This window comes from Chiloscyllium punctatum, chromosome 4 (assembly GCF_047496795.1).
Source record: "Chiloscyllium punctatum isolate Juve2018m chromosome 4, sChiPun1.3, whole genome shotgun sequence".
Taxonomy (NCBI): Eukaryota; Metazoa; Chordata; class Chondrichthyes; order Orectolobiformes; family Hemiscylliidae; genus Chiloscyllium; species Chiloscyllium punctatum.
Window position 1 is genome coordinate 85,327,115 of NC_092742.1, and position 27,112 is coordinate 85,354,226.

The 27,112-nt window shown below is 41.8% G+C and overlaps 1 protein-coding gene across 4 annotated transcripts in view; it reads left to right on the forward strand.

The window, feature by feature from the left end:
* Positions 1–27,112, forward strand: part of pcnx1 (pecanex 1) — a 280,941-nt gene that overhangs the window by 206,893 nt on the left and 46,936 nt on the right. For all 4 annotated transcript variants that reach the window (XM_072569208.1, XM_072569209.1, XM_072569211.1 and 1 more), the window contains 5 exons: positions 945–1,122; positions 3,604–3,712; positions 5,087–5,216; positions 6,083–6,141; positions 13,925–14,140. In XM_072569208.1, coding sequence (XP_072425309.1) covers positions 945–1,122; positions 3,604–3,712; positions 5,087–5,216; positions 6,083–6,141; positions 13,925–14,140 — 692 coding nt within the window. The remainder of the gene's footprint in view (positions 1–944; positions 1,123–3,603; positions 3,713–5,086; positions 5,217–6,082; positions 6,142–13,924; positions 14,141–27,112) is intronic.

Below are 27,112 nucleotides of genomic sequence, written 5' to 3' on the forward strand. Positions count from 1 at the left end.
GAAGCTCATTTGACTGTCAATGGCATAAAGGGAGATGGGGATAAGACAAGTTGTAAGGTAAAAGACAATTGATGTGTTCAGTCCGCTGTGATTATTTTGACTGGCAGAGCAGGCTCGACAGGCTGAATTACTTCAAACTGTTTATGCTCCTATATTTTCTCATATACAAATTTTGAACTTGGTACAGACACATTGGGTTTGAGCATACTTTCAATTTGGAATGTTTGCCATTTTTATAATTCTTCCACAGGATATGGACATCATTGGCGAGGACAGCATTTATTGTCCAACATTGCCCTTTGAGAGCTGTTGAATGTCAACCACGTTGCATTGGGACTGGAAACATGTGTAGGCCTGGCTAGGGAAGAATGGCAGATTTCCTGCCTTCTCTAAAGGACATTACTGTACCAGATGGGTTTTTACAACCATCAGTCATGAGGCCAGCTTTATATTCTAGACTCACCAATTGAATTCAGATTGCAGGAAGAGCCATAGTGGGATATGGATCCCTGTCCCTAAAGCTTTTGTATGGGCTTCTAGATTACTAATCCATTGACAATACAATATGTTGCCATCCTTCCTAAAATTATTTAAAGAAGACATTTAACTTACGTAAATTTTATTTTTTCAAGTGAAACTGTAATGGATCCCATCAGGTTTGTTTTTGTACTCTGGGATTCTTTCATCTGATTAACAGCTTTAATACCATATTAAAGGTACAGCACAATTAGGTAGTTATATTGTTGTATTCATGGAAGTGCAAAAATGCATAGATTTACTTATTTATTACTGAATACATCAATTTAATAGAAAATGACAATTTTAGTATGGAATAGAATTTTTGATAATCTGAATGATTTTGTCATATTTTTGTTGACTTGTTGGTTGTATTTGATTGCTTTATGTATGGTACTCTCAAGAACCAATTCTGTCCTCTCCCCTAGGTTTGGTGCTTTAATGATCACCGTCGCAGGGATGAAATTGCTTCGATCTTCTTACAGCAGTCCCACATATCAATATGTAACTGTTGTTTTCACTGTACTGTTCTTCACTTTTGATTACAAATCCTTTTCAGAGACTCTGCTTTTGGACCTTTTCTTCATGTCTATACTGTTCAGTAAGGTATGTTATCAGAACAAATACACAAGTGGCTGACCTAAGATAAACAGGTGTGCTGACCTTTCTGGTCTTGACTGAGAGCTAAACAGAGATGGATCTTGTGCAATTCTGATTTTGCATGTGTTAACTGTATCATAGATTGAATTATAGCGATTAATTTCTAATAAAATTTAGTTGCCTATTATTTATTAATTACAATGTTCATATGACTCAGTGAGGTGTCTTGATTGGCTATCCTTGCAGGCCTCATGAGACACCAAGTGATAGAATGGGGTGCCTCCATTAACACAGTTTAATGGAGAAGTTGATCTGATATATTCAGTTCTTGGAACTGCTGACCACAGTCACACTTCATGCCATCCTTCATCTTCCATTTATGGTGGCTCTCTGTCAACTTTGCAGTATGTGTATTTGGTTAAACACTAACCACTGTCCTCGATGTACTGCTGCTGTCAGGTTGTTGAAAGGGTGGTCGTTATTTATGCTGTATATGTCTTACGATTTCATTGGTCTTGGTAGTGGGGAGTCCTCTTTTGTCATCTTAGGTAGTCCCTCGGGGTTGAGGATTAATTATTTCCACTCCAGTTTAATAGGTTCTGAAATTACTAATCATTTTCATGTGATCTGTTACATGTGAGGTACGTGGTGCTTGAAGTTTTGGGTCAATGAACTTTTTTTGAGGTTTGTGCATTCTTTTTGATGTCTCCACCTCACGTTTTGAACATTTTCAACAAAGTGTCTCAGTGTGTTCACTGCCTTCTCTGATTTAGACAGTCACAAGCCAGATACTCCTGTAAATTGGCAGTGATGTTTGACCTCTTCTGGGTTGCTTTGAGGACATCCCTAATATGACCTGGAAGTCTTCTGATGCAAACAGGTTTTGAGTAGAGCAGTTATTTTAGGAGCCTGTTGTCAGGCATACAAATTACAATGTCCAACCCAGCAGAGCCAGTTTTGAATAATTAGTGTCTTGATGCTTGGCAGGTTGCCTTAGGAGAGAAAATTGCTATGAGGTTTGCAGGATTTTGAGGTGCCTTCTGTAGGTTTTTCAAGTCTCTAAAGTAATTCACTGCACAGATCTTAGTCTGAGGTTTGAGATCCTGGGTCCTCAAGTTCTCTCTTCAGTCAATGAAAGGCTGACTAGGTAAACTGGAGGTGCTGATTAAATTTCCTGCCTTCGCAAGAATATGCTCCCAAGACTTGTAAAATGTTCCACATTTCAAGGTTTTCATCTTTTGATCCTAAATCTGTAGGATTTGTGCTGTGGAGCTGTTTAAGCCTTCGTTTCCCATGTGCTTAGTAAAAGGCTAATTTTTTTCATATGTTTTGGTGAAGGACTTACCAATGATCTGAGGCTCAGTGAGTTATTGAACATGTGTTCAATTTTGGATGGAAGTCAGCATAGCTTGAACAATTTGCAGCTGGGAAATGAAAAGGAGAGTTTATTCAAAGTCATTTGAACCTAGTTTTCATTGAAATGCCTGTGGTGTTTCTTTTGATGAGGAAACAGCTTGTATATCTTCATGGTTCAAGTAGAAGATGGTAGTGACAAATCTCTGAGGTCTGCCACATTTTGTGAGAATACTGCATAAACCTTTGTGGTTTACAAGGAGTTTATGGTGTCAGAGAAAAACCACAGACAGTGGTTGGTTCTGTTCTTCACACACTTTGTGACTTTGCTACTCAGTGAAGGTCTGTTCTGTCTCTCAGTGGGTGAAACCATTCTGTGACTCTTGAAGGAGTTCTTTGCTGCAAGAGGTGGTTTAGGGGGAATCCTTGCAATGATTGTCCCTGGGGCAGATCACAAGGAGAACTTGTGGTCTCTGTAATTAATGCAATTGGATTTGTTGTTGTCCTCTAATTTTTTTCAGTGTCATAATGTGTCTCTCAGCTCCCCAGTATGAGCTGTTATCCCCTGATGAGGAATATGAGGTTGTGTAGTCTTGTCACGACTACATTTCAGAATTTCAGCAGGAATCCTGTCAGCTGCAGTTGATTCCAGCTACATAAATATTAGCTGCAGTTTCCCAGAGTTATAAGTGCTTTTCTGACTATTTTTCACATCTTCATGAACAGTGAGGTCAATACTACTCATGATTTTATTCGATCTCTTGGAGCATAATTGCAAAACACAAATGATTAGTGAGGCAATATGAAACAACACCAAAATCATAGAGTGGACTTACGCATCCTTGACACTGAACATATTAAATGTTTAGTTAGACATTCATGATCTTTATTTGACATCTGGAATTCTGTGCGGCAGAGACTAGGGGAAATATTGCTAAGCAAATTGTTAACTAAGGAAATAAAATGCAAAAACTTAGTAATGCTGTCATGTAATTGAGTCAGCAAAACCGTCATTAAACTGGAAGAAGATTGAGTTTTTTTAGCAATCCAACTTCAACCAGTATTCCATTCAAGTATAACATAAAAATGCTGAGTGTTAATGTCTATACTTAATATTTTTCTTTTTGATTTTAGTTATGGGAACTTTTCTACAAATTGAGATTTGTCTACACTTACATTGCTCCTTGGCAAATCACGTGGGGATCAGCGTTCCATGCTTTTGCTCAACCTTTTGCTGTACCTCGTATCCTGTACTCATAATTTAGGAATGATTACTTTTATTTTTATGATTAAACTATTTACTGCACTTGTAGCACAGGATTTTGTGGACACCTGCTTGTCAGTTTTTGTGAAGTAAGTGTTAGCTGTGAACTTGGGCTAGCCTAATGCTCAAAAGTGTAGTTAACTTCCTGTTATAGTGAAACCAAAATGAGAGCTTCAATTCAAGAATAATAAACCACACAGAGGACATTAGATGAAATCTAATCACAAAGGCAATTTACATTATTATACACCAGTGTGACCATTTATTTTAAGTGGTAAGGTGCTCAGATTAGTTCAATCCTGTATTTTGTGATCTACATTACAGATATTACAGCTTTTAAGAGCATCCTATAATCTGGTTTCCATGCTGTACTTAACTCTGACAATTTTACAATTTACATTGGATTGCTTTGTGTTCATAGAAGAAAGCCACCAGTACTGTTTTGTGAAAATCAACCTTTTAAAATATATTTTTATCCATTTATAGGATGAGGGCATCACTGGCTAGGTCAGCATTTATTGCCTTTCCCAAATTGCCCAAAAGGCACTTAAGTGTCAACCATATTGCTGTGGGTCTGTAGGCCAGACTCGGTAAGGATGACAATGCCCTTCCCTAAACAGCATTAGTGAACAAATAGGTTTCACTGACAATTGATAATGGTTTCATGGTCATTAGCTTCTTAATTGCAGGCTTTTATTGACTTCAGATTCCATCATTTGTCCTGGTGGGATTTGAACCTGGGTTCCCAGAATTTTACTTGGGTCTTTGGATTAATAGTCTAGCGGTAATGCCACTAGGTCATCACTTACATTGACTGAAAGCTGAATTGCAAAAGGAGATCATTTTATCAAGTGTTCATGATACGTATTTGAGCCAACATTTGACATAGTTAATAGGACAATGTGTTGCAGTACAGTTACAGAGAGCTAGAGGTGTTGAACCATAGTGCTGTATAGTCTCTTTCAAGTCATCAGTAAAGAGTCCATACATAAATATAACTTGGAAGAAATAATGGCATGCGTACGTGAGCTCATTCAGTACTTTCAATAGTATTTCTTGAACGGGTGGAGCTGATCAGTTTCTTGTTGCGACTGTTGTTTGGAGCTTTATATTGTTCTTTGAGGAATTAAAACACTAAACACTAAACACTGTACTAAGGAATCAATCCAGCAGATGCAGTGATGTTGTTAACACAGCAGGAGGCCAAATCTGAAGGGGTGCAGCTATTGGACAAATAGAGACAGTTTTGATGGAGAAAACCCAGTGACTCATTGTATGACATCATTTCAAGGGTTTCACTGTGCATTGTGGTTATGATGTGTATCTTTTATTCCTTAACATGCCTTTCTTTAGATTCAGCCATGTTATTCGTCCAGGCAGTGGTATCAGCTTTATTCTCAACTCCTTTAAACCCATTCCTTGGAAGTGCAATATTCATTACTTCATATGTACGCCCGGTTAAGTTCTGGGAAAGAGACTATAAGTAAGTGCATAGAATATGGTGCATTAATAGATTCAGCACATGTTGGTAAAAGAGGTATGCTATTTAAAAATAAAAACAAGTTTCCTTTTGGTCTATCTTATATTGACATTCTTCTTTCCTTGGTTGCATTCGGCTTTTTATTGATACTGCGTAATGCTAACAGTACACTGACATCTAATTTATGAAGTTGACATTTATTATCCATAGGGCTGAAATTTCGCCACAAGTAAAATTAATGAATTCTCATTTCAGGCATGCAGTGACTGCAGTAGGCACTGGTAAAACATCTCTAACACCGTCAGACACAAAATATCGCACTCTTTGCTCTGACATTGTGCCACATCTATCATACTAGATGAGAACGCCAAATGTGTTTCCTTTTACCCCGTCTGTCCTGTGAGACTGCACATTCTAAGAATTAGAGGACTATGTTGATCTGTCAAAATGTAACCACTAGGCACTGCATTGAAACTACTCAAACCTGTACTTTCTTAGCATTTTATATCTGGCAGGCAGAAGAGATTTTCAATTAAACATCTCAAAATGAACTTGAAACCTGATATCAGAAACAGAAGACTAAATCCTACTCCTTTCGCCTGTTTACTTCCAGTTGCATTCTATAACCAGCCCTTGGAGCTTGAGTCATCCTCACTTAAATGCTTTATACCTTCTCTCTTTCCCTCTCAAGTAGCAGCAAGCATTCTCTTGGGCTGACATTTTGATTTCTGAAGGACCTGCCACCCGCCCCCCACACCCCCAGCCAACCCTTAACATTCTCTGGTTGATTTAATGTGTGTTATTGCTGACTTTTGCAATTTTACTTTGTGCTACAGGATTCTGTGTTAAAACTTCAATTTGTTTTGTAGCACGAAGCGGGTGGACCATTCAAACACCAGGCTGGCTTCTCAACTCGACAGAAACCCAGGTGAGATATGAGATGCTTTTTTTTTAGAAACTGATTTATTATATAAATGTAAGTCAAGCAAGATCTTCACTGGATTACCCCTTAATCTTCAACGTTACACAGTCTATCCTCTATCTCTAAGCCCTGGTATAGGTCTGATGGTATATGTGGAAATTGACATGTATGATGAGGATGTCCACTGGCTGAAGACCTGGTGGGAACCCCACAGCATTGTAGTATTAGATACTTAAGTAGGTGACATTAGGTCTTCCCCTGGAGTAAGGACCCCTCGGAGATCCCTGGAATCAACTCACCAGTCAGAGGCCAGAAGCTATTCTTTCGCATCAACATCCACTGGGAGAAGTGATAGCTTCCACTGCTACACTGACCAGACACCCAGGATCACAGAGTGGCCCCCAAACCCAAGGTGATTGAGGGCAGAATGGGAGTCATGAGGAGAGAGGGGAGGTGCTCAAGGGAGACAGTGACCGGATGCAAGGGCAAGGGAGTGACTTAAGCAGAGCCACCCCTTCTAATACCTGACAATAGCAGATGCCCACAAGCCATCTCGATAGGATTTGCATTTTGGACTTCAGGCACGGTGATTCCAAGGCAGATGGATGAGGCCCTTAAGTAGGCCTCAGTCAATACTCTTGGTGAATGCCGTCTATCAGCTTCTCACAGTGGATTGAATTGGATGAAGTCAGGAAAGTGGTGAGGAACCCATTTACCTGATTAAATGCCTCCCACCTCCAAACAATGCAAAGGACAGGGCTGAATGTTTCCCAACATATTATTTCTCAAATCCTTAACTTGCTGCTGTTTGCATTCCTAACACTGATTTTGCCCTTTGTCAATATGCTCACCTCAGGTGAGGCGTGAGTCCGAGTTGGTTTTTACAAGGTAGAATTCTAAAGTATTCAGAATCGATCTTCATCTCGGTTCAGCTCAATTACTTGTGTCAGTCATTTTTCATTTTATACAGCTCATTAGAACTAATGTGTTATTGAAGGCTTCAGTGGAACAAGTACTTCAATGTTGCCCATTTGCCAAATAAAACCGGTAGAGTTCAATTGAGAACAATACACCTTTTCAGAACTCATAAATAATCTGTAAGCAAGGCAGTGTAACTGTGCAATGACTGTCAGTTTTATCTGAGAAATTGTCATGGTATTGCACTATTGTTAGCAATACTACAGCAGCACAAAGTGTTTTAGGCAAATTAATTCTATTGGAATTCAGCAGATTAATTGTTCTATGGTGGTTAAAATGTTTAAAGGATACAATGAGGTAGATACAAAGGAAATAATTTCAGCAATGGAGGAATGAAGAATGCAATGACATAATCTTAAAAGTAGAGTTAAGGCTGCTTAAGGGGTAAATCAGCTGACACATTTTCCAACCAATGGGAATCTGGAGTTTTCTTCCCTCTACAAGTGCTGTTTTGCTTCACCATTGGTGAAGTTGATGTTTTCACTTCCGATTTTATTAAATTTATGGAGAAATATGGAGCAACAGCAGACAATCCTTAAAACCCCACATCTCTGACTTAATATTTCTTTTGTGTTGCTCAGTGCCACAGTTTTATAATGCTTCTGTAATGTTTTATTGTGCTACTGACAATCAGGTGGATTTCATGCCCATCCATAATTCATAATTTTCCAATTTCACTTAAGATCCCTCCCTCACCACAACCTCATTCAACTCCCCCAGTGTTGGTAAATTATCAGGCTAGATGTCTGGCTTTCGATACCGGCTGAAAAATATTCTCCAGTTAAGTATTGTGAAAACCAAAGTCATTCCCTTTAATTGCTATACAATCTCTATTCCCTAGCTATTGACTTCATCTCTTTCCACTGACCTTAGTTGCACCAGTACATTGGCAGACCACTTAGCCATGCCAACAGCTGGGCTGCCTATTTCCAAGTCAGTAGCGTTGCCTGAGTCTACCTTTGTTTCAGCCCAAACCTCCATCCATGCTTTTATTACCTCCAGACTTGACTACTTAAATACATTTCTGACCAAGCTCCTCCATTCTTCCCTCTATAAACATGAGGTCACCCAGTGCACTGCTTTGCATGTCCTAGCTCCTATCCTGTTCATCCATTGCCCTTATGCTTCCATTTAATCAGTATCCCAGATCCTAAAATTCTCATCTATGTTTTCGAACCTCTATCTTTGTAATCTACTTTAACATCTCCTCTCCAGCCCTCTGTTATCTACGCTGATCTAAGTTTATTCTGTTGAGCATGTTCAATTTAATTCCTCTATGATGGATGGCTGAAGCCTTTGTCGGCTAATCCCTCTGGAATTCCCTCACAGAACCTCTCAATCTTTATAGTTGTCTTTCCTCCAAGACACTCCATAATGCATATCCCTTTGGCCATCTGACCTGATTTAATCTTGTGTGACACAATGTCAAATTCTGCTTGTAAGATTCTGAAGCACTTTGGGATAATTTATTACATAAATGGACATTCTGTAAATACAAGTTGCAATCTTATTTTCAGTCACTTAATTTTTCAAGTTAGATAAGTTTCTTCTTGTGTTTGCTGAATTATCCTCTTTTGTCAATATATGCTTCTTCTGAGTACAGAAACCTTAAATAAGATTAACACTTTTTGGCACATCCAATTTAAAAATATTGCACCAGTCTATTAAACAGCATTTTATAGTTTTTAACGAATTTGGATGTAAAAGTAGAGTCACCGTAGTCCCGGGGGTCAGTGGACTGCTGTCTCATTAGAGAGAAACAACTGGTGGTGAATTCAACCTGAAGATTTTCACACCTCCGGCTCGGGCCGAGGTTGAAGAAGTGGGACTTTCATGGTGACCACAGCCAATACAACAATTAAACCCATGCTGTTGGCATCACTCTGCATCACAAGCCAGCAGGTCTAGCCAATTGAACCATGTACTGTGATAATACAATGTATCCTTCACAATATTCAGCGAAGCAAAAGACCACTTCATCATAATGGGATGTGCTTAAGTGATGATGGTGCATGTCAGCCTGCATATGCAGGTTTGCCATGATGTGCGTCATTTCCATTCTCAACAATGAAAGATCTCTGGCTGTCACTTTGTAGATGGCATCACTGCAATGCAATGCTGCAAGTTATGTCACGTCTCCACAAAAGCCGTGAAAAAATACCTTCCTTTCAAATTATGCTCTGATAATCCCAATTCATATTATAAGACCTATTATAAAACTTGCAAACTAAAAACATACAATGAGCAGTTCAATACAATATCTCCATAAAGAAAATTGGATGATGCGGTTCATCACTTTTTTACCTCCCCTCAGATTTGGCCCAGGCTAATTCATACAAGCCTTTTTCTCTGAAGCCTTTTAAGGTCTCAACTGTAATGAATTTGAATTATTTCAGTTCAATTTCTAGTGAGTATTGCAGTCAGCGAAGTATTGATAGCTAACCTCAGGCTATCAAGATTACTGGTGCAGGAAATGAGAAAGTTAGATTAAGTTGTGTTCTTGTGAGATTGGAGTTGAGATGCATTCGAGAACGTGAATATAGTGTTTATTCTGTCCCATTTTATATCTGACCATCCAATGGTTGATGCTAAATGGGTTTTCTTGGTGTGTTTACAGTGGCATAATGTTGATTGTTACATGGTGAGTAATTCAGTCAACCTGAGACTAGTAGTGTAAAGACCACTCAAATCCCAGCTCATCAGTTGTAGTCAGGGGCAAGTTCTATGCTGTATTGACTCCGCGTCATCTTGTAGTTTCAGGTCTCACTTCATTCTCATTGCATCTCCCAAATCCCTCAAGTCTGCTTTCTGATCCTTGTAAAATCCAAATAAACTGAAATCGTGAACTTTTTTCAGCTATGACTGTAGGAGGTTGAGAGGCAATCTGATAGAAATTTGTAAAATAACAAGAAGTATATACAGCAGTTGTGGGATTTCAAGACCAGGGGACACATTCTTAAGGTGAGAGGAAAGAGATTTTAAAAAAAAGACCTGAGAGGCAGTTTTTAAAACAGGCTGGTTAGAGTGTGGACTGAACTATCTGAGGAAGTAGTGGATGTGGATACAATTACAACATTTAAAAGACATTTGGATAAGTACATGAATAGGAAAGGTTTAGGGGGATACAGTCCTGGAGCAGGCAGGTGGGATTAGTTTGGGATTATGATCAGCATGGACTGATTGAACTGAAAGGTCTGTTTCCGTGCCGTATGACTCTGTCTATGACTGTGTTACTTAATCTGTCTGTAGTTGCTTTGTTGTACTCAATATGGGTAGACTATCATCCACCCATTGCACCTACTAAAATATTTATTTATTTGGGACTTCTGTTGTGTAGTTCAGCTTTTAACTGCCAAAATTCTTCCCTCGCAATCTTGCATTATCATCTCTTAAGTGCATAAAGATTTGTCATTTGCTTATTCTAGCATCTCATTCATATACTGCACCAGTATACATTAGGGTCAATTTAATGCTTAAGCAGATGATGCTTAGCTGTACCTGTCCAGTGCATTTTTTAAAACCCCTGACCTCTACCATTTTATTGGATTGGTTTGACATCCAGACTTGTGTAAATCTTGTCTTCCTCCAACTGAATATCAAGGTCATTGTCTTCAGCCTCAGCCAGAAATTATGCTACTTTGTCATTTTCTTTAGTCAAACCAAGCTGTTCGTAACTTTGGCATCTGCTTAGCCCCCAGTTAAGTACTACAACGCAAAGACTTCTTGCTTTTATATTCACATCATCATCAACCCCACTTCAGTTCTTCCATCACTGAAACCCTTCTCCATGACCAGAATAAGCAATCCAGCGTTGTTCTTGCAGGCTGTACATCCTCCACCTTCCATAAACTCCAACTTGCACAAATGTCTACATACATTTCTGTATATCAACTCAGTCTTCATTGACAGTGAATCCCTTGCATATGTAAAAGATCTAGCTTTAGATCTCTAAATGGCTTATGCATACTGTCTGTATTTTCCTCAAGTACTATTCTAGCCCAAACTCTTGCCTGAATCCTTTTGTGTCTCGGCTTTGTTTGCTCACTGTTGCCTGACATGCCACTTTGATCCTAATCTCTGGAAAGAGTTTGGTTACCTTCCGAATTTCAGTCTCTGCCAAGTGTAACTTTTATCCTCATTCATTTCTGGAGTGCCTGGCATAAAGGTAAGTCTTGTCTTATTGCTGATGTCAAAAGTCCTATTGAACTCTTTGAAACTTACAATTGAGTTTTCTCAGTCTCTTGCCCAACATTACTTTGTCAAAAATGGATTAAACAGTTGTTCATCTTACTGATTCTTCTGAGATCATGCCATCTACAAAATGGTTGCTACATTTTTCTGTGTAGTATATTCTCTGATATATAGTGGTTCACTATGTGTAATGTAGAATTTCTGAAAAAGTAATCATCTGACATATAACTGCAACGCTTTTATTTGATCAGTTCACTTTAAGAAAACCCTGACAATAGTGATTTCCTTGTACCTGTGTTATAAATCGATCTTAAGAGTGCTTCTGGCCATGAGGAACAAAAGCACTGATATTTGTGCTGTAATATAACCAACGTTTTAGTTACGGGTGACTGCTACTCCATAAATGACAAATTGCCTGTTACCACATTTAAAACCAACCATTCTTATGTGTCTTTATAATCCTCCCATTTGGGTGTTGTGTTCTTCCTTCTCTTTCTCCATGCATCCTGCAGCCACCTTCCTCTCCCAACCCTCTTGCAAATTCCTGTGGCTTGATCCCCTGCAATCTTCCTACACCGCTCATACTACTTCATGTAGCCTCCTTTTCTTCCCCATGACAATTGTAGCCCTCCCACTCCCAGCAATTGCTTTCTCCATGTCCTATCATGCAGTCTCCTTCTCCCTCCACCCTATTGCAGACTCCTTTTACCCCTCATCCCTGCGGCTGTCTTCTCCTGCATCCCCTATCAGCGCACACACAGGAGAGAACCATTGTGATTGCAGAAGTGAGTCCATGTGCAGGAGCAACTTCTCCTGATTGGTAGTCTCCATCAGTTTTTTTTGTAGGTATTTTGGAGGCTTTGGGCACAGGTGTGATATCTGCACCCCATGTATTTGTGTGCTGGTGTAGACTGACTGCAGTTGCAGAAACCTAGTAAGTGATCCTGTAAGTAGATAACAAGAAAAATTGAAAGAACTGAAGATGCTGTAAATCAGAAACAAAAACCAGAGTTGCTGGAAAAGCATTTGTGAAGAGAAATTAGAGTTACAGTTTTGGGCCCAGTTACCCTTCCTCAGAATTAGAAGTTGTGTTCAGATGATAATGAAAAGTTGTGTTCATAGAGTACCTTTATGATGGATGTTGCAAGGATTGGTAAGCTCTCAACTAAAGCAAATCAAATCCTTGGTTTGGCGTTTGATAGCATGAGTACAAAAGCATATAGGTAATGTTCAGTTTAGTTAAGATACAGTTAAAATATGATACACTGTTTCAAGCAACTTGTTATCGGAAATATATAAGAACAAATTTTAAAAGTGCATAGCAGTTTGAAAAGAATGATTCCAGAGAGAAGCTGTTACTGGTTTGATGGGAGACTTGAAAAATTGAAGGACTTTTGTCAAGTTTAAGGAGTGATCTGGTAAAGGTGTTCAAGAATGTGTAGCGTTTCTATAGGATAATAGACAAACAATTCTTTGCAACTGTCAGGGTTACATGAAAATAGTTACTTGGGGAGTTCGAAAGATGTTTCCAATTAACAGGTGATTAGAAAATGAAATTATCTGCTAAGTTATTGAAGCAGAGCACATTAAAGCAATTAAGTAATTACTTAATACTAAGGAATAAGAAATATTAAGGAGAATGAGGAAAGAGCAGAAAATTGGCATCAGACAAGATTCATGTGGAGAAAAATACTTTCATAGATTTGAATTCCAAATGTCCATTTTCTGTGCAGGAGGAGGCATGCACAGGATAGGAGACTTTCCAGAGGCTACCCCGCATTCACCTGATGGTCTGTTTCAGTGAAATATTGGGGATGGATTGGGATTAATCACCTGGTCAGGTGCCTGGGGGCACTGCAAAGATGAACTCAAACATTACTAAGGAGAAAGGAAGCAAAGTTTTCACTTGAGCAAAGCCAAACTTCATGTTTTTTTTATTCACTTGTGAGACATGGGCAGTGCTGGCTGGACTGGCATTTATTGCCCATCTCTAGTTACCCTTGAGAAGGTGGTAGTGAGCTGCCTTCTTGAACCGCAACAGTTCCTGTGCTGTCGGTACACACAATGCCATTAGTGAGGGAATTTCACAATCTATTTGGTTGTTTGTAACTCCCTTACAAATAGATTTTCTGATGTACAGATGTCTTGGTTGAGCAAATCCTGACTGCTTTGTATGCACATTTACTGTATTTTCATTGGCATGTGGGTTTGCAACAGGTAGTCCATTTTACATAATTGTGTTTTCTCTCTGAAGGTTAAACCCAAATATGAGGATCAGCATCTTCATTTAAATGGACAGAGCCATATAATGCGGATGCTTTAGCATTTATTTCTAACACCATAGGATAGTATTTAGACTCAATACGATGCTAAGGTACCTAAACAAAGCAACACTTAAATATTTGGAAATCTATTCCTCATCCTCTAACTTGTGAACAGCCCTCAATTTCCTTCGTCTTTTGTACTGACCCGTTAGGTTGAAGAGTCAGAATCGTTATTGGTGGAGGAAATGCTGTAACCTGGTGATTGATTCTAACATCACTATTATTATTGTGAATTTGAAGTGAATTCATAACCCAAGACAGACCTTATACTGTAACCATTTAATCACTTTCTATAGGTTCAGATGACAACAATCTGAATTCCATCTTTTACGAACATTTGACACGATCTCTGCAGCACAGTCTTTGTGGGGACCTGATGTTGGGACGCTGGGGCAATTTCAATACAGGGGATTGCTTCATTCTTGCCTCCGACTACCTCAATGCACTGGTTCATCTCATAGAAATAGGAAATGGCTTGGTCACCTACCAGCTACGAGGCCTGGAGTTCAGAGGTGAGGATTCAAGCTTTACAATCATTTTCGGAATGGGAAGTGTAAAAGTTCTAAAAGTTTCTGTCTTATCCTCTAAATTGACACACACACATCTGTTCTATTAACTTTGTTTTTTTTTTAATCTTTAAACTGTATTGACTTTGTATGAAATGAATATTGCAATTTTTCTTCACTAATCTTTAGGAACTAGATTTTTATGTTTGGGATAAAGTGGCCATTCCTCTTTTTTTGTAAATGCTTTTAATTTGTTCATCATAAAGGCACAGTTCCACTGATTATGAAATCCCTTCTTGTACCAGTCACTGCTAGTTCAATGTGAGATCACACAAGCTTCAGAAGAAGGGAAGGGATAATAAAGGTTGAGATCACTGTTATCCTCATCTTTCTCTCAAATTCCTGTACATACATGCAAAGATACTTTCCGTTTAAAACTTAGTGAATACCAATTAAGAGTGGAAATTCTTGCTGTCTGTTTCACAACTTTTGCAACAAAACATCAGGAAGGTAAGTGACCAAATTGTCTCCTTTGATAATGGATAAATATTAGCCAGGTCACAGTCCTGCACCTTGTTAAATTGTGTTGTGCACTCTTTTACATTCAGTATGGGAGGAAAGACTGTGACAGTAGAGCAGTCCCTCAGTACTACAAAAAAAGCTCATCTATATCGGTCCAGAGAATGAACAGATAAATTATCAGTTCTCGGTTTTATAAAGGAGAAAATTAGATGCCCACTTCTAAATAAGAAATCCAAATATTGCTGTCAGACACATCCTGCTCCTCCACACAATGTGGTGTTGCAGGTCACACCATAGAGTAAACATGGAAATGACTGCAACAATGTAAATCTCCTGTGTTTATGCACTAGTTCTATTAGTTAAAGATAGAAATTGACAATAAATGAGCAACCACTCCAACCGTGGAAATGTGTTTTTTTTAGTGTGGCGTCTCATTCCCTCAAAAAATTTAAGGTTGGAGTTTTATTAATATCCAACAACAGTAGCATATTATATAGCACCTTTAACATAATGAAATGACCCAAAGCATTTCACAGGAGTATTATACAAATTGTGATATGAGCCATATAAGGAGATATTACATCAGATGATCGAAATCGTAGTAGAGGAGATATGTTTTAATGTACATCCCAAAGAAAGAATACAAGATGATGAATCAAAAAGGTATGTTGGGTATTCCAGTGCCTGGACTTGAGCCTAGGCAACTGAAGAAACAGCCACCAATAGTGATACAATTAAAATAAGAATTTAAAAAGATCAGGATATAAGCAGAACAGACCTTTCAGAGTATGGTAAAGATGGAGGAGATTACATTGATAGGGAATGGAGGGATTTGAAAACCAGGATAAAAATTTTAAAATCAGAACAGTGCACAACTGGGAGCCACTGTAGGTCAGTGAGCACGTAGACATTCTACCAGTTAAGATATGCGTAGCAGTGTTTTGGATGACTCAAAGCTTACGGAAGGGGAAAAAGCATGAAAACCCATCGAAGGTTGGAATAATCGATTTTAAAGGTAATGACGGCATGAATGAGAATTTCAGCAACAGATGAGCTGAGACAGTGGTGTAGCAGTTACAGAGGTAGAATTAGGCAGTCTTCGTGATGGTGTGAAAATGAGGTTTGAAGCTCATCTCAGAATCTTGTGTACACCAAAGTTGTGAAGTCTTGCTTAACCTTAAACCGTTGATAGGTAAAGGGGTGGATTTGCTATCATGGAAAGGGATTTTGGAACAAAGACTGAAAAAAATGTTTATTTGATGTAAATTTCTGCCCATCCAGTGGAAATACGATGGTGTGACAGCATCTGAAGAGAGCGCTATTTATGAAAGGGCTACCAACTGTATGTACTGGAGGTAACTTTGCTCGCTGAGCTGGAAGGTTCATTTTCAGACGTTGTGTCACCATACTAGATAACATCATCAGTGAGCCTCCAGTGAAGGACTGGTGTTATGACCCACTTTCTATTCGTGTTTGGGTTGGTGATGTCATTTCCTGTTTTGTTTTCGCAGAGGGTGGGAAACAGGGTCCAAGTCAATGTGTTTGATAGTGTTCCAGTTTGAGTGCCATACTTTTAGGAATTCTTGTGCATCTCTCTGTTTGGATTGTCCTGGATGGATGTGTTGTCCCAGTTGAAATGGTGTCCTTTCTCATCTGTATATTGGGCTATTAATGATAGTTGTCTTTTTGTGGTTAGTTGATGTTCATGCCCCCTGGTGGCTAGTTTTCTGCCTGTTTGTCCAATATAGTATTTGTTAGAGTTCTTGCAAGGTATTTTGTAAATGTCATTTGTTTTGCTTGTTGTCCATTTAGGGTCTTTTAAGTTCATTAGCTGCATTTTAGTGTGTTGGTGGGTTTGTGGGCTGTCATGATGCCGAGAGGTCCGAGTAGTCTGGCAGTCATTTACAGTTATAGAGTCATAGAGATGTACAGCATGGAAATAAACCCTTCGGTCCAACCTGTCTATGCTGACCAGATATCCCAACGCAATCTAGTCCCACCTGCCAGCACCCAGCCCATATCCCTCCAAACCATTCCTATTCATATACCCATCCAAATGCCTCTTAAATGTTGCAATTGTACCAGCCTCCACCACATCCTCTGGCAACTCATTCCAGACACGTACCACCCTCTGCGTGAAAAAGTTGCCCCTTAGGTCTCTCTCATATCTTTCCCCTCTCACCCTAAACCTATGCCCTCTAATTCTGGACTCCCCGATCCCAGGGAAACAACTTTGTCTGTTTACCCTATCCATGCCCCTCATAATTTTGTAAACCTCTATAAGGTCACCCCTCAGCCTCCGACACTCCAGGGAAAACAGCTCTAGCCTGTTCAACCTCTCTCAAAGCGCAAATCCTCCAAACCTGGCAACATCCTTGTAAATCTTTCCTGAACCTTTTCAAGTTTCACAACATAGAACATAGAACAATACAGCACAGAACAGGCCCTTCAGCCCACGATGTTGTGCCAAACATTTGTCCTAGCTTAAACACCTATCCATGTACCTATCTGCGAAAAGGTCACCAATGATTCTGACTCTGCCACTCTCACAGGCAGCGCATTCCATGCCCCCACCACTCTCTGGGTAAAGAACCTACCCCTGACATCCCCCCCCCCCCAATACCTTCCACCCTTCACCTTAAATTTATGTCCTCTTGTAAGACTCTGTTGTACCCGGGGGAAAAAGTTTCTGACTGTCTACTCTCTCTATTCCCCTGCTCATCTTATAAACCTTGATCAAGTCACCCCTCTTCCTTCTCTGTTCCAATGAGAAAAGGCCTAGCACTCTCAACCTATCCTTGTATGTCCTATTCTCCATTCCAGGCAACATCCTGTTAAATCTTCTCTGCACCCTCTCCAAAGCTTCCACATCTTTGCTAAAATGAGGCGACCGGAATTGCACACAGTACTCCAAATGTGGCCTTACCAAGGTCCTGTACAGCTGCAACATCACCTCACGACTCTTGAATTCAATCCCTCTGCTAATGAACGCTAATACACCATAGGCCTCCTTACAAGCTCTATCCACATGAGTGGCAACTTTCAAAGAGATATGAACATAGACCCCAAGATCCCTCTGCTCCTCCACCTTACTAAGAACCCTACCGTTAGCCCTGTATTCCGCATTCTTATTTGTCCTTCCAAAATGGACAACCTCACACTTGACAGGGTTGAACTCCATCTGCCACTCCTCAGCCCAGCTCTGCATCATATCTAAGTCCCTTTGCAGCCGACAACAGCCCTCCTCACTATCCACAACTCCACCAATCTTCATATCGTCTGCAAATTTATTGACCCACCCTTTGACTCCCTCTTCCAAGTCATTAATAAAAATTACAAACAGCAGAGGACCCAGAACTGATCCCTGCGGAACTCCACTTGTAACTGGGCTCCAAGCTGAATATTTACCATCTACCACCACTCTCTGACTTTGGTTAGCCAGTTCTCTATCCAACTGGCCAAACTTCCCACTATCCCATGCCTCCTGACTTTCCACATAAGCCTACCACGGGGAACCTTACCAAATGCCTTACTAAAATCCATGTACACTACATCCACTGCTCTACCCTCATCCACATGCTTGGTCACCTCCTCAAAGAATTCAATAAGACTTGTAAGGCAAGACCTACCCCTCACAAATCCATTCTGGCTGTCCCTAATCAAGCAGTGTCTTTCCAGATACTCATGAATCCATCCCTCAGTACCCTTTCCATTACTTTGCCTACCACCAAAGAAAGACTAACTGGCCTGTAATTCCAGGGGTTATCCCTATTCCCTTTTTTGAACAGGCGCACAACATTCGCCACTCTCCAGTCCCCTGGTACCACCCCCATTAATAGTGAAGACGGTTCTGCAATTTCCTCTTTTGCTTCCCACATAATCTTAGGATATATCCCGTCAGGCCCGGGGACTTGTCTATCCTCAAGTTTTTCAAATGCCCAACACAGCTTCCTTCCTAACAAGTATCTCCTCTAGCTTACCAGTCCGTTTCATACTCTCCTCCTCAACAATATGGTCCCTCTCATTTGTAAATACTGAAGAAAAGTACTCATTCAAGACCTCTCTTGTCTCTTCCGACTCAATACACAGTCTCCCACTACTGTCCTTGATTGGACCTACCCTCGTTCTCGTCATTCTCATGTTTCTCACATACGCATAAAAGGCCTTGGGGTTATCCTTGATCCTACACGCCAAAGATTTTTCGTGCCCTCTCTTAGCTCTCCTAATCCCTTTCTTCATCTCCCTCCTGGCTATCCTGTATCCCTCCAACGCTCTGTCTGAACCTTGTTTCCTCGACCTTATGTAAGCCTCCTTACAAGACATTCAACCTCACTCGTCAACCAAGGTTCCCTCACACGGCCATCTCTTTCCTGCCTGACAGGTACGTACATATCAAGGACACGTCATATCTGTTCCTTGAAAAAGTTCCACATTTCAACGACATCCTTCCCTGACAGCCTATGCTCCCAACCTATGCTCCTCAGATCCTGTCTTGCAGCATCGTATTTACCCTTCCCCCAATTGTAAAACCTACCCTGTTGCATGCACCTATCTCTCTCCATAACCAAGGTGAAAGTCACAGAATTGTGGTCACCATCACCAAAATGCTCACCCACTAAAAAGCCCAACACTTGTCCCGGTTCGTTACCAAGTACCAAATCCAATATGGCCTCCCCTCTGGTCGGACAGTCTACATACTGAGTTAGAAAAGCTTCCTGGACACACTGCACAAACACCACCCCGTCCAACCTACTTGATCTAAAGAGCTTCCAATCAATATTTGGGAAGTTGAAATCGCCCATGACTACTACCCTGTGGCTTCTGCACCTTTCCAAAATCTTGTTTCCCAATCTGTTTCTCCACATCTCTGCTGCTATTGGGGAGCCTATAGTAAACACCCAACAAGGTGACTGCTCCTTTCCTATTTCTGACTTCAGCCCATGCTACCTCCAAAGGCAGATCCCCCTCAAACTGCCTTTCTGCAGCCGTTATACCATTTCTAATTAGCAACACCACCCTCCCTAATCTTACTGAAACATCTGTAACCAGGAACCTCTAACAACCATTCCTGTCCCTCTTCTATCCACGTTTCTGTGATGGCCATAACATCGTAGTCCCAAGTACCGATCCATGCCTTAAGTTCACCCACCTTATTTTTGATACTCCTTGCGTCGAAGTATACACACTTGAGCCCATCTGTGTCCGCAAGTATTCCCTATTAGTGCCAGCTTCTCCACAGCCTCCCTACATTCTTGGACATCCTGACAAACAGCTAACCTACTTGCTGGACTACAAGTCCGGATCCCATCTCCCTGCCAAATTAGTTTAAACCCGCCCTCCCCCGCCCCGAAGAGTGCTAGCAAACCTACCTCCCAGGATATTGGTGCTCTTCTGGTTCAGGTGCAACCCGTCCTGCTTGTACAGGTCCCACCTTCCCCAGAATGCAGTCCAATTGTACAAATACCTGAAGCCCTCCCTCCTACACCATCCTTGCAGCCACGTGTTCAGCTACACTCTCTCCCTATTCCTTGCCTCACTGTCACAACAACCCAGAGATGACGACTCTGTCCGTCCTAGCTTTTAGCTTCCAGCCTAACTCCCTGAGCTCCTGAATGACCTCCCCACCCCTCTTCCTGCCTATGTCATTGGTGCCAGTGTGCACCACGATTTCTGGCTGCACACTCTCCCCCTTAAGGATTCCGAAGACACAGACTGAGACGTCACGGACCCTGGCACCTGGGAGGCAACAAACCATCCGAGAGTCTCGCCCATGTCCACAGAACCGCCTGTCTGTCCCTCTACCTATAAGAGTCTCCTATAACTAGCGCTCTCCTCCTCTCCCCCTTTCCCTTCTGGGCCTTGGAGTCGGACCTTGTGCCAGAGACCCGATCACTGAGGCTTACCCCTGCTCGGCTGTCCCCCCCAACAGTATCCAAAGCGGTATACTTATTGTTGAGGGGAACGACCACAGAGGATCCCTGCACTGCCTGCTTCCTCCTCTTCCCACCTCTAACTGTTATCCAGCTACCTCTGTTCTCTGGCGTAACGCTGTCCCTGTAGCTTCTATCTGTCAGCCTCTCGAATAATCCTCAGTTCATCCAACTCCAGCTCCAGTTCCCTAACGCGTTCTGTGAGGAGCTGGAGCTGGCTGCACTTCCTGCAGGTGAAGTCGGCAGGAGCATCGGTGGTCACCCCTACCTCAAACATCCTGCAGGAGGAACATTCCACTGCCTGCGCTACCATAACTCTACACTTAGTCTCCAAAACAAGAACACTAAGTAGCTTACCTGTTCAGCCGACTGAGTCCTTTTTTTTAGGTTAGAGGAGGAGGGAGGGTGGGAGACACTGCACGTGTAATGTCTCGGGTTCCTTCTCCACTCAAACTTCTAACCTTCCCAGAAGTCTCTGTTGATGACTTCCGGGTTCCCGCTCCTAGTTGGAAAAAAAAACACAGACTGCGTAAAGAAAAACATTAATTTAAACTGGTCTCCGCTTACCTTCTGGCTCCCCTCTCTGTGCGCCCGCTGTTGCACTCTAAACGTCTTTCCGATAGGAAGGAGACCAGAATTGCACGCAATATTCCAACAGTGGCCGAACCAATGTCCTGTACAGCCGCAACATGACCTCCCAGCTCCTGTACTCCATACTCTGACCAATAAAGGAACACATACCAAACGCCGCCTTCACTATCCTATCTGCCTGCGACTCCACTTTCAAGGAGCCGTGAACCTGCACCCCAAGGTCTCTTTGTTCAGCAACACTCCCTAGGACCTTACCATTAAGTGAATAAGTCCTGCTAAGATTTGCTTTCCCAAAATGCAGCACCTCACATTTATCTGAATTAAACGCCATCTGCTGCTTCTCAGCTCATTGGCCCATCTGCTCTAGATCCTGTTGTAATCTGAAGTAGCCCTCTTCGCTGTCCACTACACCTCCAATTTTGGTGTCATCTGCAAGCTTACTAACTGTACCTCTTATGCTCGCCAGGGTTTCTGGTCTACACCTGAACCTGAGGGGCACCAGTATCCTTGGGGGAAGGTTTGCTAGAGCTCTTTGGGAGGGTTTAAACTAACTCTGCAGGGGCATGGGAACCTGGAGTGTAGCTTTAGGGTACAGGACCTTGAGTGTAGGGAGGTTAGGAACATGGCATCAATCTCGAAGGGGGGTGCCTGTAAACAGAAAGGTGGCTTGAAGTGTGTATATTTCAATGCCAGAAGTATAAGAAATAAGGTAGGTGAGCTTGCAGCATGGGTTGGTACCTGGGACTTCGATGTTGTGGCCATTACAGAGACGTGGGTAGAACAGGGACAGGAATGGCTGTTGCAGGTTCCAGGGTTTAAATGTTTTAGTAGGGTCAGAGGTGGGGGTAAAAGAGAGGGAGGTGTGGCATTGCTTGTCAAGGATAGTATTACAGCAGTAGAAAGGGTGATGGAGGAAGACTTGCCATCTGAGGTAGTTTGGGCGGAGGTTAGAAATAGGAAAGGTGAGATCACCCTGTCAGGGGTTTTCTACAGGCCTCCTAATAGTCCGAGAGAAGTAGAGGAAAGTATTGCGAGAATGATCAGGAGAAGAGTGAAAGTAGCAGGGTGGTTGTTATGGGGGTCTTTAACTTCCCAGATATTGACTGGGAAAGCTATAGCTCGAGTTCGTTAGATGGGTCGGTGTTTGTCCAATGTGTGCAGGAGGGTTTCCTGACACAATATGTAGACATGCCAACAAGAGGTGAGGCTATACTGGATTTGGTTCTAGGTAATGAACCAGGCCAGGAATTAGACTTGGAGGTAGGTGAACACTTCGGGGGCAGTGACCACATCTCGGTAACTTTTACTCTGGTGATGGAGAGGGATAAGTGTGCACTGCAGGGCAACAGTTATAGCTGGGGGCAGGGAAATTATGATGCGGAGAGGCATGACTTAGAATGCGTGGATTGGAAAAATAAGCTTCAAGGGAAGAACACAAATGATATGTGGAGATTGTTCAAGGAACAGCTAATGGGTGTCCTTGATAAGTATGTACCAGTCAGGCAGGGAGTAAAGGGTCTTGTGAGGGAGCCGTGGTTTAACAAGGAATTGGAATCCCTTGTGAAAAGGAAGAGGGCGGCCTATGTAAAGATGAAGCGTGAAGGTTTAGTTGGGGCGATTGAGAGTTATAAGGTAGCCAGGAAGGATCTAAAGAGAGAGCTAAGAGCAGCGAGAAGGGGACATGAAAAGTCCTTAGTTGGTAGGATTAGGGAAAACCCAAAGGCTTTCTATAGGTATGTCAGGAAGAAAAGGATGACTAGGGTAGGTATTGGTCCAGTCAAGGATAGTAGTGGGAAGTTGTGTGTGGAGGCGGAGGAGATCGGTGAGACACTAAATCAATACTTTTCGTCAGTATTCACTCAGGAACAGGACATTGTTGCCGATGTGAATACTGAGTCACAATTAATTAGAATGGACGGTTTTGAGGTATGTAGGGAAGAGGTGTTGGAAATTCTGGAAAGGATGAAAATAGATAAGTCCCCTGGGCCTGATGGGATTTATCCTAGGATCCTCTGGGAAGCTAGGGAGGAGATAGCGGAGCCATTGGCCTTGATTTTTATGTCGTCGTTGTCTACGGGAATAGTGCCAGAAGACTGGAGGATAGCGAATGTGGTCCCCTTGTTCAAGAAGGGGAGCAGGGATAGCCCGAGTAACTATAGGCCAGTGAGTCTCACTTCTGTTGTGGGCAAAGTCTTAGAGAGAATTGTAAGGGATATGATTTATGAACATCTGAATAGGAATAATGTGATCAAGGATAGTCAGCGTGGTTTTGTGAAGGGCAGGTCGTGCCTCACAAACCTTATTGAATTCTTTGAGAAGGTGACCAAGGAAGTGGATGAGGGTAAAGCAGTAGATGTGGTGTATATGGATTTTAGCAAGGCGTTCGATAAGGTACCCCATGGTAGGCTAATGCAAAAACTACGGAGGTATGGCATTGAGGGTGCATTAGAGGTTTGGATTAGGAATTGGCTGGCTGGAAGGAGACAGAGGGTAGTAGTTGATGGTATAGGTTCATCTTGGAGCGCAGTTACTAGTGGTGTTCCACAAGGATCTGTTTTGGGACCATTGCTGTTTGTCATTTTTATAAATGACCTGGAGGAGGGGCTTGTAGGCTGGGTGAGCAAGTTTGCGGATGACACGAAAGTCGGTGGAGTTGTGGACAGTGAAGAAGGATGTGGCAGGTTACAGCGGGATATAGATAAGTTGCAGAGCTGCGCAGTAAGGTGGCAAATGGAATTCAATGTAGCTAAGTGTGAAGTCATTCACTTTGGTAGGAGTAACAAGAAGATGGATTACTGGGCTAATGGTGGACTACTTGGTAGTGTGGATGAGCAGAGGGATCTTGGTGTCCATGTACACAGATCTTTGAAAGTTGCCACCCAGGTAAATAGTGCTGTGAAGAAGGCATATGGTGTACTGGGCTTTATTGGTAGAGGAATTGAGTTCCGGAGTCCTGAGGTCATGTTGCAGTTGTATAAGACTCTGGCGCGGCCTCATCTGGAGTATTGTGTGCAGTTTTGGTCGCCATATTATAGGAAGGATGTGGAGGCATTGGAACGAGTGCAGAGGAGGTTTACCAGGATGTTGCCTGGCATGGTAGGAAGATCGTATGAGGAAAGGCTGAGGCACTTGGGGCTTTTCTCATTGGAGAAAAGAAGGTTTAGGGGAGATTTGATAGAGGTGTACAAGATGATTAGGGGTTTAGATAGGGTTGACAGTGAGAACCTTTTTCCGCTAATGAAGTCAGCTGTTACTAGGGGACACAGCTTTAAATTAAGGGGAGGTAGGTATAGGACAGATGTTAGGGGTAGATTTTTTACTCAGCGGGTTGTGAGTTCATGGAATGCCCTGCCAGTAGCAGTGGTGGACTCTCCCTCTTTATGGTCATTTAAGCGGGCATTGGACAAGCATATGGAGGTTATTGGGCTAGTGTAGGTTAGGTAGGCTTCGGTCGGCGCAACATCGAGGGCCGAAGGGCCTGTACTGCGCTGTATTTTTCTATGTTCTATGTTAAACACAAACCTCCCCTTAACACACCACTAGCCAAAAGAATAACAGAGCAAAACAGCCACAGAATGCTTAGAGAAATGATTAACGATTCCCACAACAGACTCCATAAATGCAACTGGGAAATTTTGGACCAAAAAACTTTACTCACTAGTGCCATGAGTGGACACACACTGTAAAATGAGCCAAAGACATTAGACAGCAACAAACACTGAAAATGAAAAAATCTAGACCTGCAGAAAAAAACTCGACAAACTCACAGAAAATAACAATACAGTCAACCTAAAAGCATGGATAAAGAATATCTGACCGACCCTTAACAGACACCGAAAAAGCCATCTTAGTAAAAGGATTAAATTATAACTTCCAGGATGCAGACAAGAAAAATTCCTTAGCAGCATTAGAAACAACACTGAAAAGAAAATGAAGTCATAGAAGAAACTCAGCAAACCATCAGACAGACAGACACAGCAACATTAAGCAGGAAAAAGGAAGGAAACACACTCAATACACAAGAAAGGAAGGCATTCGAAGGGCTGAAAAAAGATGAAAATATTGTTATCCTACCTGCAGGCAACGGACACTTGACAGCCATTTTAAACCAAACAGACTACAATGAGAAAGTGAACACACTGTTTGCAGATACGGACACTTACCAACAAGTGGCGATAGACCTGAAACCACAACTCGAGAATCGAATCACAGCCCTACTCAAAAAAAATTTCAGAAGTCTGGAGAATTAAACAAGACAGACAGACATCCAAAAAACGAAACCAGACGGATCCAACACATCACGTTTCTATGAATGACCAAACATTCACAAACCAGGAGCCCTCTCAGATTGCTAGTCTCACTACCTGGAATACCAATGTACAGATTAGCCAAGGAATTGCATTGAAGACTAAAACATTTAGTAGAAGACTCACGCCACTCCATTCTCTCCACCCAAGAATTCCTGAACACCATCAAAGACATCACGATAGAAGAGGATGAAATAATGGTTTCCTTTGATGTAATTGCCCTGTACACATCCATCAACATCAACCTGGCCAAAGAAATACTGACCACACTATTAGAAGAACCAAAGGCACATATACCAAACACCACCAACTTCAACTTCATCAGCAAGGACAACATCATCAAGCTAGTGGATCTATGCCTTACCACCCACTTCACTTTCAATAACAAAACCTACTGACAAACCAACTGAACACCCACGGGATCTCCAATAACAGGGTTTTTGCAGAGACAAACAGCTCTGTCATCCATCCAACCCTAACTTTGGGTCCGCTATGTGGATGATACCTTTGTTCTCACTAAACAAAATAAATTAGAAGTAGCCTATAACACCATCAGTAATGTCCTTAGTGGCAAAAGTTCACAAAAGAGGAGGAAAACAACAACAAACTGCCATTCCTAAATGTCACAGTAGAGCGATCAGCCAATAGGGAACTTCAAACCAGCGTCTACAGGAAAACAACACATGCGGGCTGTTGTGGGAAAAATCACCAGTCTCTGAGTCAGAATCTGGATTCAACAACGGAATTTATTGTACAAAGAAACCGGAGCTCCAGAGAGAGAGAGAGAACGACGTCTGGCAGCCCGGCTGTCAGCTGCGAGCCTTCTTTCACGCTCTGAGCACATGTCACAATATTTTATACAGTTCATGGTATAATGGTCCAGATATCGAGTCTTTGTGTGTGCAGCATGGTTTGTTTACAGAAAACATTACAGAGTCATCGTCAGTTTCAGAGGAATGTTACAGATTCATTGTCAGTTTCAGTAGCTACGTTCGTTGCTGCAGTAATGTGATTGTTCATCCTGAGAAGGAAGATCATTTTCCATTACTGCAAATCTAAGGTATTAACACTTGCATACAAGCAGTCTCCAGTAGTTAACATTTCTATTGAAGGTGGTGGCTGGACAGTTGATGTTACTGATGTGTATTCTCTTTTCCACCCGCCCTAAAGTAATTATGTTTTGTGTCTTTTGTGCTGGTATCCTGTTGACCTCAGGCAGCATAGGTGTATGCTTCACTGTACTTTTCCACGTAAGGGCTCAGCGGCCATCTTGTGTGCTAAGTGACCAACTTATGGCTCAGTGGCCATCTTGGTCTGTGTGCCCCATGTCAGCATGCCCCGTCTCAACTCTCATTTCACAGACCAAATACTGAACTATACAAGCAAAGCTACATTTGCACATTATTTCACTGAGCCACCACACACTGCAGCACAGAGGAACTACGAATAGCAAAGGAAAATCACCAATACAGCATCTTCAAAAAGAATGGGTATCCAATGAACACAGTCGGCCAATTTCTCAGCAACAAACCCAAACAAGCAGGCAAAACACGTCCAGAAACCCTAGCCACTCTCCCCTACATCAAAGACATCTCAGAAATGACTGCCAGACTACTCAGACCTCTTGG